This window comes from Indicator indicator, chromosome 30, assembly GCF_027791375.1.
Source record: "Indicator indicator isolate 239-I01 chromosome 30, UM_Iind_1.1, whole genome shotgun sequence".
Lineage (NCBI taxonomy): Eukaryota > Metazoa > Chordata > Aves > Piciformes > Indicatoridae > Indicator > Indicator indicator.
The window spans coordinates 9666862-9679251 of record NC_072039.1 but is presented as its reverse complement, the minus strand read 5'-3'; the positions used below and the strand labels follow the sequence as shown (position 1 = coordinate 9679251).

Genomic DNA, 12390 nt, shown 5'->3' with positions numbered 1-12390 from the left:
TGAATGCCACGTGTGGTGTGATAAGGATGAGGACAGGAGGGTACGGAGAGCTAGAGCTGAAAGTGATCTCCAGGAGGCAGTTTTAGTCTGTACCTCACCACCAGCAAATGCATTGTGAATCTCACTGGGGGTGTGTGTGTGCACTGTGGGCTTGAGTCTCATGTTTGCAGTCCATGCTTCCTTGTAAAAGGTATGAAACCAATCTTGGATAGGTTAATTTGCTGAAAATGTCATCTGTGGAATAGCTGGGTTGAACTTCTGCTTTGGCAGGGGGGGTTGGACTCGATCTCTAGAGGTCCATTCCAACCCCTTACCATTCTGTGATTGTGCTAAGCACCCCAGCTTTCAGAAAGTGGAAGCACTCCTGTTTTCAGAATGAAAGAAGAATCCTTTCAGAGGAAGATTTAGGGCTCACTTTTGCACTCACAGCCCAATGACTTTGCATTACAGTCTGAGGAAATTTGGCTTCCAAAACCAGCCCAGTGTGTTTACTGCTCTGTGCAGGCTGCAGCAGTGCCCTGGGAGCAGGGAGGCTCTTCTCTTTCTCTTCCTGCAATAGATGTGTTCATATATAGCCCAAATGTGCCCTCCCATGTGTTTTGGGGGATTTGGCTTTATTGGTATCAATAGTCAGGGAATACAAACTTCCTCAAAGATTTTCCTCCCTGGGAGGATCTATCTTAGGGCTTTCTTTTAAGGATCTCTGTGCACCAGACCTTATTTTTCTCAATCCCAAGGCACCCTTCCAAGACCTGCTTATATTGATTTTGTAGCTACAGCAAAAGCCATCTGCCTGAGCAGGCTTTCAATCCTGTGTCTCTTTATGCATCTGAGTTGAGACTGATTAAACAAGACCACTGCATTTTATTGCAGCAGCTTAAACCCTCACACCTCATGGCTGATCTCTCGACGTGCTCCTCTTCTCTGCATCCTCAGAGCTTGTCCCAGTGCCAAAATGAGACTCTTTGGGCCCTTCAGACATTCCTTTGGTAGCTTGGGCTCAGATTGCATTGGAGGTGCCAAGTTTTTTTGCAGGAAATAAATTAAAAAATAGTCATCTTGAAAGCTATTGTCAGCAGCAGGGAATGCAGGTGATAAAGGACAAAGTGACTTAGTGCTCTTCCTAGCAGAAGGATTTTGCCCAAGCCAAGTGTCTGCAACAGATGCTAGATTTGGCTTCTCAGAACTGCATTGGCTACAAACAGAGATGTGGGGATTTAGTCAGCTCAGTGGCTCCCAGACCACAGAGCACAGACTAACCATGACCCTCTGCCTCAGGATGGGGGAGGGGTTTGTGCATGGGCAGCAATGGAAGGGAAATGTCATAGAATCAGAGAATGGTAGGGATTGGGAAGGACCTTTGGAGATCATCCTGTCCAACCCCTCTGATAAAGCAGGTTCATCTGGACCAAGTTGCACAGCATCAGAATGTCCAGGTGGGTTTTGAAAGTCTCCAGAGTAAGAGACTCCACAACCACTCTAGGCACCATGGTCCAGTGCTCCAGCACCCTTGAAGTAAAGAAGTTTTTCCTTGAGTTCAAGTGAAACCTCCTGTGTTATAATTTCTGCCCATTGCCCCTTGTCCTATCACTGGGCACCACTGAAAAGAGCCCAGCCCCATCCTCATGACTTCCACTCTTTAGGTGTTTATATGCATTTGTAAGATCCCCTTTCAGGCTTCTCATCCATGGGTGAAGCATCCCCAGGTCTCTCAGCCTTTCCTCCTCACAGAGATGGTCCAGTCCCCTAATCACCCTTGTAGCCTCTGTTGGACTCTTTCCAGTAGTTTCCTGTTCCTCTTGAACTAGGGTCCTCAGGACTGGACCCAGGACTCCAGACATGGCCTCACTAGGGTAAAGCATAGAGGGAGGAGAACTTCTCTTGACATGCTGGCAACACTCTTCTCAATGCACCACAGGAGACCACTGACGTTCTTGGCCATGAGGACACATTGTTGGCTCTTGGGGGGCTTCTTATTCACCTGCACCCTCACATCCTTCTCCACAGAGCTGCTTTCCAGCAGCCTAACCCTTCCCCAGCACTGAAACAGGGGTTACTCCTCCCCAGATGCAGGACTCTACACTTCCCCTTGTTGAATTGCTCTTGTTGAACTCGAATAGCAAGGAAAACTGTTTGGAAAGTTGTTTTCACCCTCTGACTGATACATCCTGCCTGGAACATCGAGCATCAAACAGCCCAGAAATTTCTCAGGTGATGCTCAGGGGTGTGTTTGCTTTGCTCTTCCCTTTGGATCCAGCTAGATGTTACACAGCCTACCTGAAAAGATAATGGCAATTGTTCAGCTCGGGGGAAAATGTGATCATTTTTTTTTCCAGAAGCTACAGCTCTCACTTGCCTTAGATATTATAAACACTGCTGTGCCCAGGGAGAAGCATCTTTAACACCCTCACTTCGTTTGATGAATTTTTAAAGGGTTTTAGAGCAAGCTGGGGGACTTTACAGCTCCTGCTCCTCTTTCCTTACCATCTGGTTGCTTCGTGGATTTTCTGTGTTTTCTTCTGTTTATTTGAGCCTGGTTCCCTAAGAAAATGAAGCTTACATTGTGGTACCAAACGTGTGTGCTTGTGCACACCCATGTGTGTGTGTGCACATTCCCCCATGCTATCCTTCTGCACAACCTCAGCCAGATTTGTGGGAGGAGATGGGACTTTGGATGAGGGCTTGTGGTGATAGGATGAGAGGGAATGGATTGAAGCTTGAGGAGGGCAGATTTAGACTGGAGATTAGGAAGAAATTCTTCAAAGTGAGGGTGGTGAAACACTGAACAGGTTGCCCAATGAGGTTGTGGATGCCCCCTCCCTGCAGGTGTTCAAGGCCAGGACAACCTGATCTAGTGGGAGGTGTCCCTGCCCATGGCAGAAGGTTGGAACTGGATGAGCTTTAAGGTTCCTTCCAATCCAAACCATTCTCTGAATCTATGAATCTCAATTTTACCATCTTCCCATGTTTCTCTACCTCCATCATTTCTGCCTGGTCTGTTTGACACCCTGCTGAGGGTCTGGTCAGCATCCAGGACAGGGACCTGTGAGCTTAGGTCACATACAGCCTGGTGAGTAGCAGCTAGGGTCCACCAAGTTACATCTGGGTAAAGGAGGCAAAGGCATGGTGCTGGCTGTGCCTGCCAAATGCTGAGCTGACAATGTGTGTGTGTGATCTGCCCGAGGCTGCAAACCCTCAGCTCCTGGGTCTCATTTTGTGCTGCACGGAGCAGTAAGGTTAGTGAGAAATCTGTTCCAAATTGATAACCCCCAAGGGAGATCCAGGATCAATACCAATCGATCCTGATTCCATCTCGTTGAGTGATCCTTAAGCTAAACCTTCCCATTTAGCAGCCGTGAGGACTTCCAGTCGGGGCTGGAAGCCTTTTTGAAAACCAAATCACAAGAGGTGGTGGTGAAGAATGCAAACCAGAGTGAGTGTAGACATGTGAGCATCGTGTAACTACCTTCCCCCCCTTTCCCCCCCAGTTTAATTCCTGATGGCAAATTGCTTATGAACATCTTCTACATTTCACAGACGTGGTTGAGCTGAGAGGAAGGAGCGCTGCTGGCAGCGCTGCTGCCGAGCGTTGCGGGGGATATAACCTGCTGGTGAGCCTGGCTCTGAGACTGAAACCTTGGCAAAGTACCATGGTAACATTTCCACACACGTGTTTATGGGCTCTTTGAGGGCTTTTTTTTTGGTTAAATGTCAATGTTTTCATGCTATTATTCGAGGAGGTTTCGTTGCTCCAAAAAAATCCCACTCTGCCTTTGAAAGCTGCCTTCGGTTTGCTGGGTGGAAAATGCAGCTGGCTCGAGTGCTGGGAGACAGAGAGCAGAGCTCACTGCTTAGCTGCCTGCTCACAGGCTTGTGGTGCAGCTCTGTGAAGTGGGGCAAGAGCCAGGGCGTCTTCCCCGTTCACACCCATAGGAGGGGAGTGTTCAGTGCTGAAGATTTAACAGGCTGAGGAGATGGAAAGCTGTCAGCAGCCTGCGTTCCCAGCACCAGCATCTGCTGCTGATCAAACACCCAGGAAGGGCACTGCTCTTGTGGGATGGATCCCATCAGCACCAATTCACTCATGGTTTCTGTGTGCCCAGGATCCAGGGAGGTGGTTGAGGCCCCATCCCTGGAGGTGTTTAAGGCTGGATGAGGCTCTGGCCAGCCTGATCTAGTGTGAGGTGTCCCTGCCCATGGCAGGGAGGTTGGAACTAGATGATCTTTGTGGTCCCTTCCAACCATGACTGATTCTATGATCTCAGATGACACTGAGACTTCTGTGTTTCTAAGACCTTTTGGCTAACTTCAAAATGAGCTTGGAGCAGCCTGGCTGTGCTTACACAAACCTTTTGTCCCCAGACTCCTACACATTTCCATCAAGCTTTTCACGTGTTCCAGCACAGGTCGTTTTGCTTTCCTTTGTGAACTCTTCCACAGTACACACCTTGCAGTGCCCTTTTTCCTGTTTTCTTCCCTTGTGCAGGGTTAGTTTTGTCAGCAGGATTCTGTTTGCAGGGTGCTGAGCACTCCTGAAGCGTGGCTGTGCACCCTTTTTTGGACTTCTGGTGCTGGAGCTGCTGCTAGACCAGTTTTGAGCATTGCTGACACTGGAGGCAGGCTGAGAGCTGCTGAATTCCAGAAACTCTGCAGGGCTTCTGTTGAATAACATTACAATTTGGAACAAAAAATAAATATACCTAGGAGGTAGAATTTAATCTGGAATGTCTCACTCTAGAGTGTGATGGGTCCCTCCTAGTACAAAAACACATTACAGGGTCCCAGGTGGGAGCTGATTTTAAGCACTTCAGCCCTCAGGGGAGACACATTGTCATTTTTTACTAATGGTTGTAGAAGAAAGGCACAGAAAATGATTTCAGAAATGCTTTATTGCACCTAAATTTATGGCTTGAAGCTACTCCAGCTGTGGGTGAGCTCAGGGAATGCCAGGAGCTGAGCTCTTGTTGCTCAGGGGCCAGGACAGGCAGATGCTGGCATCACCCAGCCCCATGGGCTCATCACATGCTGTGTTTGCTCCCCTCCAGCTCCTCCTGGGCTGGTGTTAGCTTTAAATCTCTTTAATTGGTTAGGGTTTGGAAAAGCAGTGTAATTGATTTTATATTGGGCATGTAGCACCAGAACAGGCTCCCCAGAGAGGTGGCTGAATCCCTCCATCCCTGGAGGTGTTTAGGGGATGCAGGGATGTGGTGCTGAGGGATGTGGTTTGGCACTGGGCTTGGTGGAGCTGGGCAGCGGTTGGACTTGATGATTTTGAAGGTCCTTTCCAACCAAAAGAATTCTATGGTTCCATGGTTATTGAGAGTGAACATGCATTGATTGCTGCCTGCATCCTTTGTGGTGGGACTGGAAGGTGGTGAAAGTGGTGCAGAAAATCACAGAATCACAGACTTGCCTAGATTGGAAAAGACCTTTAAGAATCTTGAGTCCAATCATTAACCAAATATTGCCAAGTTCTTAACTAAACCATATCCCTTAGCACCACATCTACATGACCTTTAAAGCCCTGCAGGGATGGGGATGGGGACTCCACCACCTCTCTGAGCAAGTCGTTTCAATGCCTGAGAACCCTTTCAGTGAAGAAATTCTTCCTAATATCCAGTCTAAACTTCCCTTAGTGCATCTTGAAGCCATTTCCTCATGTTGCTATCACTTGGTTGAACTGAGCAGCCCCCACCTGGCTCCAACCTCCTTCCAGGGAGTTGTAGAAAGCAGAAAGTCTCCCCTCAGCCTCCTTTTCTCCAGGCTGAACACCCCCAGTTCCCTCAGCTGCTCCTCACCATCCCTGTTCTCCAGACCCTTCACCAGCTTTGTTGCCCTTCTTTGGACACACTCCAACACCAAAACATCCTTAAATGTCCTTAAATGTCCAAACAGCTGGAAGTGTGTCTCCAGCCCTGCTTGTCAGAACCCTGAGCAGTACCAAAGATGGCACCACCTGGGTGACTCTCCATGGGTAGGCGAAATTCCCATCGGAGAGCAGAGCAATGTGTCAGAACGAAAAGACATTAATTGGCAAGTGCTGGGAAATTACAGATATGCCTAATGAAAAAGAAAAAAAAAACCTTGTTTACAGCTTCTAATGTGCTGCTGAAGAAACTGGCTCCCCAAATAAAAATATTTTAAAATGACGATTAGGATTTATTTACATAATTACTGCGAGAGGAATTCTCCCTACATGCTGAGCAGTGCAAGAGGAACCTCCTGCCTTTCCCTCGTCCCCTTTCCTGTGTCTTGAGGTTAGTTTGCTCTCAGAGAGTCTATTAAAGCTTTTACTGGCTCAGTGAGGCAAGAAGGCATTTGTTGGAGAATTAACACACACACACACACACACACACACATATTATATATATTTGTTTAATTGACTGTGGTAAAAACATATGGCTGAGTAAGAGCCAGATCATCCTTGTAATTGTAGTGTTGGCTGGAGAACTATTCTGTAGTGGCACTTATCTCTTGGTGGCAAAGGAAGCTGATGTCCCAGCCTGGCTGTAGTGAGGATGCCCTTGGAGTTCGTTTCCAAGGGGCTGTGTTCCCCACTGGAGGGACTGAGAGCTGCCATGTGAGTTTATGTTAATGTTCTGCTCCAAACCATACTGCCCAGCATGTCCTGGCCACCTTCCAGCCTCTGTGGAGCCCCTGGGCCAGATCCTTGGTTGATGTTTGGGTGGCTTTATTGACTCTGCTGATTTATATCTGGAGGAAATGTGCAGTCTAAAAGGCAATAAGGCCCACGATGGGGCTGCTCTGATTGAAACCAGCCAAGGGGATGACAGATCTTCCTCTTAATATTTCAATTGACTTTGGCAACCTCGCCTCTTTTCTTGTGCATCTTAAATCAATGTGTGTAAGTGCTGCTGACAGTAATTTCCACTTTTGTCTGTGCAGATGGCTGCCCTTCACCAGGCTGCGGTGTTTATACCTGCTAAGTTTGCAAACACTTTTCAGCTGTAGCCTCCCATCGAGCAGTATTTTCTTTCCTTCCCTGTCATATCTGTGAGATGAAAATGTTCTTTGTTGGGCCCTGCTTGAATGTGAATTTCCTTCTCTCAGCCAGGGCAGCTGAAGCCTGGTGTGGGGGCCCTGGTGTGATGTGTGTCTTGCCCAGCACAGAGCATAGAATTATTGAAGCTGGAAAAGATCTCTAAGATCATCAAGCCCAACTATCAACTCAACACCACCATGCACACTAAACCATGTCCAAAAGTGCAATGTCTACATGTTTTTTGAACCCCTCCAGGCATGGAAGAACCTCCCTGGCCAGCCTGTTCCAATGCCTGACCACTCTTTCAGGATAGAAGTTCTTCCTAATAACCAACCTAAGCCTCCCCTGGTGCATTTTGAGACCATTGCCTCTTGTCCTATAACTTCTTATTCTAGGGAGAAGAGCCCAACCCTCGCCTCATTGGTGGGGCTCTGGGTGAGGAGGAGGTTGAACCATCTTTAGGGACTAGATGCTCCAGAGTGGGATCTAAAAGCTGGTGTCAAGACGCTTGCATGACATTGAAAGCCATGATTCCAGATCCCATGGCTTTTTAATTGCAGGCCAGCGCAGACCTCTGTGCACTTTGTAATTATTACCAAATTGGAAGTCTTCAGGCTGAAAGCTGCAGTTGGAGTGCTGGTGACTGCTGTTTTCCTAAGGCACTGCTGTTGTCTTTGCTAGCTCAGCCTAAAGAAGGAGCTGCTGCTTTTTTGTTTGTGTAGCTCCTGGCTTAGGCACTAAATCAAATCTGCAACCCATCACTCACGCACGTACCCTCAGCGTGTGGCTGGCCCCTGGTGTAGGATGCTTCGCTCCAGCTCTTCTCTCAAGGCAGGTTATTATACTATTCAAAGACAAATAATTAAAAGAAACCATCCTCTTCCCTTGTGCCCAGGGAGAAGATGCCATTCCACCATGTAACAGCTGGCTTGTTGTACAAAGGCAACTACCTGAACCGCTCACTCTCCGCCGGCAGCGACAGCGAGCAGCTAGCGAACATCTCTGTGGAGGAACTGGATGGTGAGTAACATCCTTGTGGCTTTCCAAAGAGGGCTGAGCATGGGGAAAGGCTCATTTCTCATTTTCACCTCCTCTGGAGCGTTGTCGTGTGGTAACTGAAGGTATTCACCCCGTGAAGCAAAAGGCAGGTCAGAAGTGAGATGGCTCAGCAGATCAGGGTTGAAGAAAAGGTCCCTGACCAAAGCTGTGTTGAGAGCTGTGGAGTGATTTTAGCCTCAGTTTGTCCTTCTGCCTAGAAAGAAAGTGGCTCTTTGAAAGAGGGAGGCTGCTTTTTATGAGCAAAACTTTCCAATAGAAAAAGTTAGGCTGAGACCTTATTATAAAGCTGTCTTTAGCCTTTCCTGGGAACCTGCAGAGCGGAATCTCTCTTCCTAGTGAGTCTTCTCATTTGCTTTGGGGCTTTTCAAAAGGGAGATTTCTCTCTATCTCTCAATATAACAAGATGGTCAGAGGTGGCTTGTGGCTTAAGAAGCTGGAAAGAGCTTTAAAATTCCCTTTTTCAGGTCAGTGATTGGGAGCACAGACCAGCCTCAGGCTGGCAAAGGCTCTGAGGAAGGCTGCCTGTAGGATCCCCTAATTTCCTCCCTAGATGCTGCTTGCTCCTAATTTCTTCTGCTTCTTCTGCACAGGTAGGATGTGAGACCAGTTAGAGTCCCAGTCTGGTTTGTGGTGAGAAGTTCTCTTTTATAGGCATTTTGTGGCTTACCCAGGGTCATTTCTAAGGAAGAGTTAATATTGTTGACAGCTGGACTTTGAGGGTTGTGGAACAAACTGAAACTCTTGGTGCCCTTCTCAGTGGGTGTTTGGGACAAGTCATGGTCCTATCAGTGGTTTCAACAGAGAATTTGATAGGAAATGAGCAAGGCGATGGTGTAGGATGGAAACTATCCTTCTAGGACAGGTTGGAGGTATTTTGGCAGAGCAGAAGCCCAACATTTCTGCTCACCCTCCTCCTTTTCCCCTGTGTTTTGGTGAATCAGGCCTTAGTTTTCAAGCCTTTTCGACTCAGAGCCTTTGGATTTGGTTTTGTGAGCTTGACATTAACATCTCTTAAGCACAGACAGTGTCTTCTGGGTATTTGTAACTGCTTCTCCTCTTTACAACATGTGCTGAGCGCATTTGGGTGAGAGATGCAATGTGAGAAACTGCTTTCAGTGCAGCTTAGCTGAGACCCCAGCAGCACAAGAACTGCAGGAGCACCTTCTGGCTTCTTCTCCTGGGTTACATCAGCTTTGCTTGAAGATTTGAGTTGGTGAACTGACTTAGCCTCTCTGCATCTTACAGGGGATGTGTTGCAAGGTAGAGCTTAGCTGGTGTCCCTCTTTCGATGACAGGGGTTGGCTGAGCAGACAGGAGGATGTTGGATGAGGTCTTGCAGTTTGTTTCAAATGCAGAGAACAAGGCCTTTTCTGCTCTGCCTACCCTGATTAGAGCACATCTGCTGTAATTGCCTTTGAGATTTGCAGACAATTGTCAAGAGCTGATGAAGTGGCATCAAGGCTGCAAGGCACTGCCAGGACCATTCCGCTGCACAAGGGAGACTTATCCTTGATTTGTTCCCCTGCTGTTTGCATGGAAATGGGCTTTGGCTGTACATGGAAAGGAAGCTCAGGCTCCTTTCCATCCTTCCCATGTCTCCCTGCTGTCAGCCCATGCCGCATCAGGTGGTCTGCATGCTCCGTGAGCCTTCTCAGCATCCTTTTCCCACCAGGAGCTCCATCCAGGGTGGGATCAGCGGCTGCGGGAGGTGGCAGAGCTCAGCCCCACTGCCAGACCTGCCTTCACAGAGGAGAAACCAGCACTCCAGAGGCTGTGGATCATCTCCATTAATTAACGGCAAATGAAGTGAATTAGGTGTCGAGGAGCCTGTCCTTTGAGAAAGCAGCAGGCGAGTGGCTGCTAATGCGAGTGCCGCATCCTTTGAAGGTGGTGGGCGCCCATTGTAGTGCTGCTATTGAAGTGGAGAGCAGCGGAGTTCATTCATCACTGGTGACAAAGAGTGTCCCCCTCCTTCTTCAGGAGGATGGTTACAGCTCTTTAACTAATCACCCATTTATTCTCTAGCTGTTAAGCACAGGCTTCTTGTTAGAATTTAGTGGTGATTTCCCCCCCCCCCCCCCCCGACAGTTTTTTGCTTTCCAAACACCTATTTTCGAGAGCTTTGCATCTCTGCCATGAAGAGATTGCCCCACTTCTTAGCTTAGCAGAGAAGAGCTCAACCTCAGGATGTTTTTGGGTTTTTTTCCACCTGCAAACACAGAAGTGGTGCTGAATTGATTCGTGTCTGCTAAAGCCAGAGCAGCATAAGAAGCTGGTAGTGGATTTCTCCATGCCAGCTACCAGAACACAGCCTAGGCACTGTAAATCATGTGTGGTCATACAATCACAGAACCAGAGAATGTTAGGGGTTGGAAGGCAGCTCTAGAGATCATTCAGTCCAGGCCCCTTGCCAAAGCAGGATCACAAAGGGCAAGTCACACAGGAATGCATCCAGGTGGCTTTTGATGCTCTCCAGAGAAGGAGACTCCACAGCCTCTCTGGGCAGCCTGCTCCAGGGCTTCAGCACCCTCGCTGTAAAGAAGGTTCTCCTCACGTTGAGGTGGAACCTCCTCTGTTCCAGCTTGTACCTGTTGTTGCTTGTTCTGTCACTGGGCACCACTGAAAAGAGCCTGGCACCTTCATCTGGACACCCACCCCTCAGATATTTATAGACATTCATAAGATCCCCTCCCAGCCTTCTCTTCTGCAAACTAAACAGCCCTAGGGCTCTTAGTCGTTCTTCATGGGAGAGATGTTCAAGTCCCTTAATCAGCTCTCTGTTGGAGTCCTTCCAGCAGATCCCTCTCTCTCTTGAATTGGGGAACACAAAACTGGACACAGTATTCCAGGTGTGGTCTCACCAGGGCAGAACAGAGGAGGAGGAGAACCTCCCTCTACCTGCTGGATACTCTTTTCTGGATGTCAGCTCAGCAGTCACTGCCGTACTTGTCTTGCCACTAACACTAGGTCAGTGCCCCTGTGTGCTGGTAACTGGGGAAGGCACCACTGTGCACTGCCCAAACCCAAACCAGAAACAGCCTTCCTGCCTTTAAGCACAGAACTCTTTCAGGGTGAGTAACAAAATGTTCTTTCTTGAGAAGTTGTTGTCAGTGTAGGGGAGCTTTGTGGATCCATCAATCTGTGATAGCCCGATGCCAATAACATATTTGCATTTAATCTTACAGGCTGGCAAAGAGATGCCAAATTCTCTTTGAGTTCTTTCTTTCTTTCTTTTTTTTTTTTTTTTTAAATTTCAGTGAGATTTTGATCCTGAGGGAGTTCCAGCCTACTGAGAAATTCCAGGCACAGGTCTTAAATTATAAAAGGGTGGAAGCTGGGGAAGTCAGGGGGAAGTTTTTACTCCTCTCCTCTGCGCTCGAGGCTCCAAGAAGTGCCTGATCTGTCAGGCTTTCCTTTTTCCATCAGATTTTCTTGGTTTGCCTTTTTTCTTTGGTGTCTGGCATCGTGTGTCTGGATGCTGTTCCCTTCAGGAAGGATTTCTGAAGCGTGGGCTCTGGGGTGCTGCAGGGCGAAGGCGCTGGAAGGCAGCGCGTCTGCCCCGGTGCATCCCTGCAGCAGACAGACATTAATGTGTGCAGCCTGCAGGCAGGGGGTGAGGGATCACAGGGAGATCAGGGAAGGAAAAGTAGTTCTGAGTTCCAGTAATGTAAGGGGGAAGGAGTCCAGGTTGTCAGATGACCACAAAAATCACAGATTGATGGGGGTTGGAAGGGACCTCTGGAGATCACCCAGTCCCACCTCTCTGCTAATGCAGGTACACCTAGATCAGGGTGCACAGGAATGGGTCCAGGAGGGGTTTGAAGTCTCCACACCAAGGAGACTCCACAGCCTCTCTGGGTGGCCTGCTCCAGGGCTCCAGCACCTTTATACCAAAGAAGTTTCTCATCATGGTCAGATGGAACCTCCTGGGTTCCAGTTTGCACCCGTTTTCCTTTGTCCTGTCTCTGAGCACCACTGACAAGAATCTGGCCCCTTCCTCTTGTCCCCCACCCTTTAGCTCTTGCTGAGCATTGAGCAGATCCCTTTCAGGCTGCTCTTCTCCAGGCTCAACAGCCCCAGGGCTCTCAACCTTTCCTCCTTACTGCTGTTCCAGGCCCTTCAGCATCTTTGTGGCCCTCTGTTGGACTCTCTCTAGTAGTTCCCTGGCTCTCTTGAACTGGGGAGCCCAGAACTGATGACCCAGGACTCCCTGTGGTGAAGTAGAAGCAGGGGAGGACCTCCCTCAACCTTTAAGATCATTAACCCAGCATTACCAGATCACCACTAAACCATCTCCCTCAGCACCACATCTACACAGCTTTTAAACC

At 48.5% G+C, this 12390-nt stretch overlaps 1 protein-coding gene across 2 annotated transcripts in view; it reads left to right on the top strand.

Moving 5' to 3' along the window:
• The window catches only part of CALN1 (calneuron 1), a 174097-nt gene that overhangs the window by 25658 nt on the left and 136049 nt on the right, over positions 1-12390 (top strand). The window contains exon 2 of one of the 2 annotated variants that reach the window (XM_054394325.1): positions 7903-8023. In XM_054394325.1, coding sequence (XP_054250300.1) covers positions 7903-8023 — 121 coding nt within the window. Of the gene's footprint in view, positions 1-7902; positions 8024-12390 lie in introns of those variants that run through there. The other variant, XM_054394326.1, reaches the window with a different exon arrangement.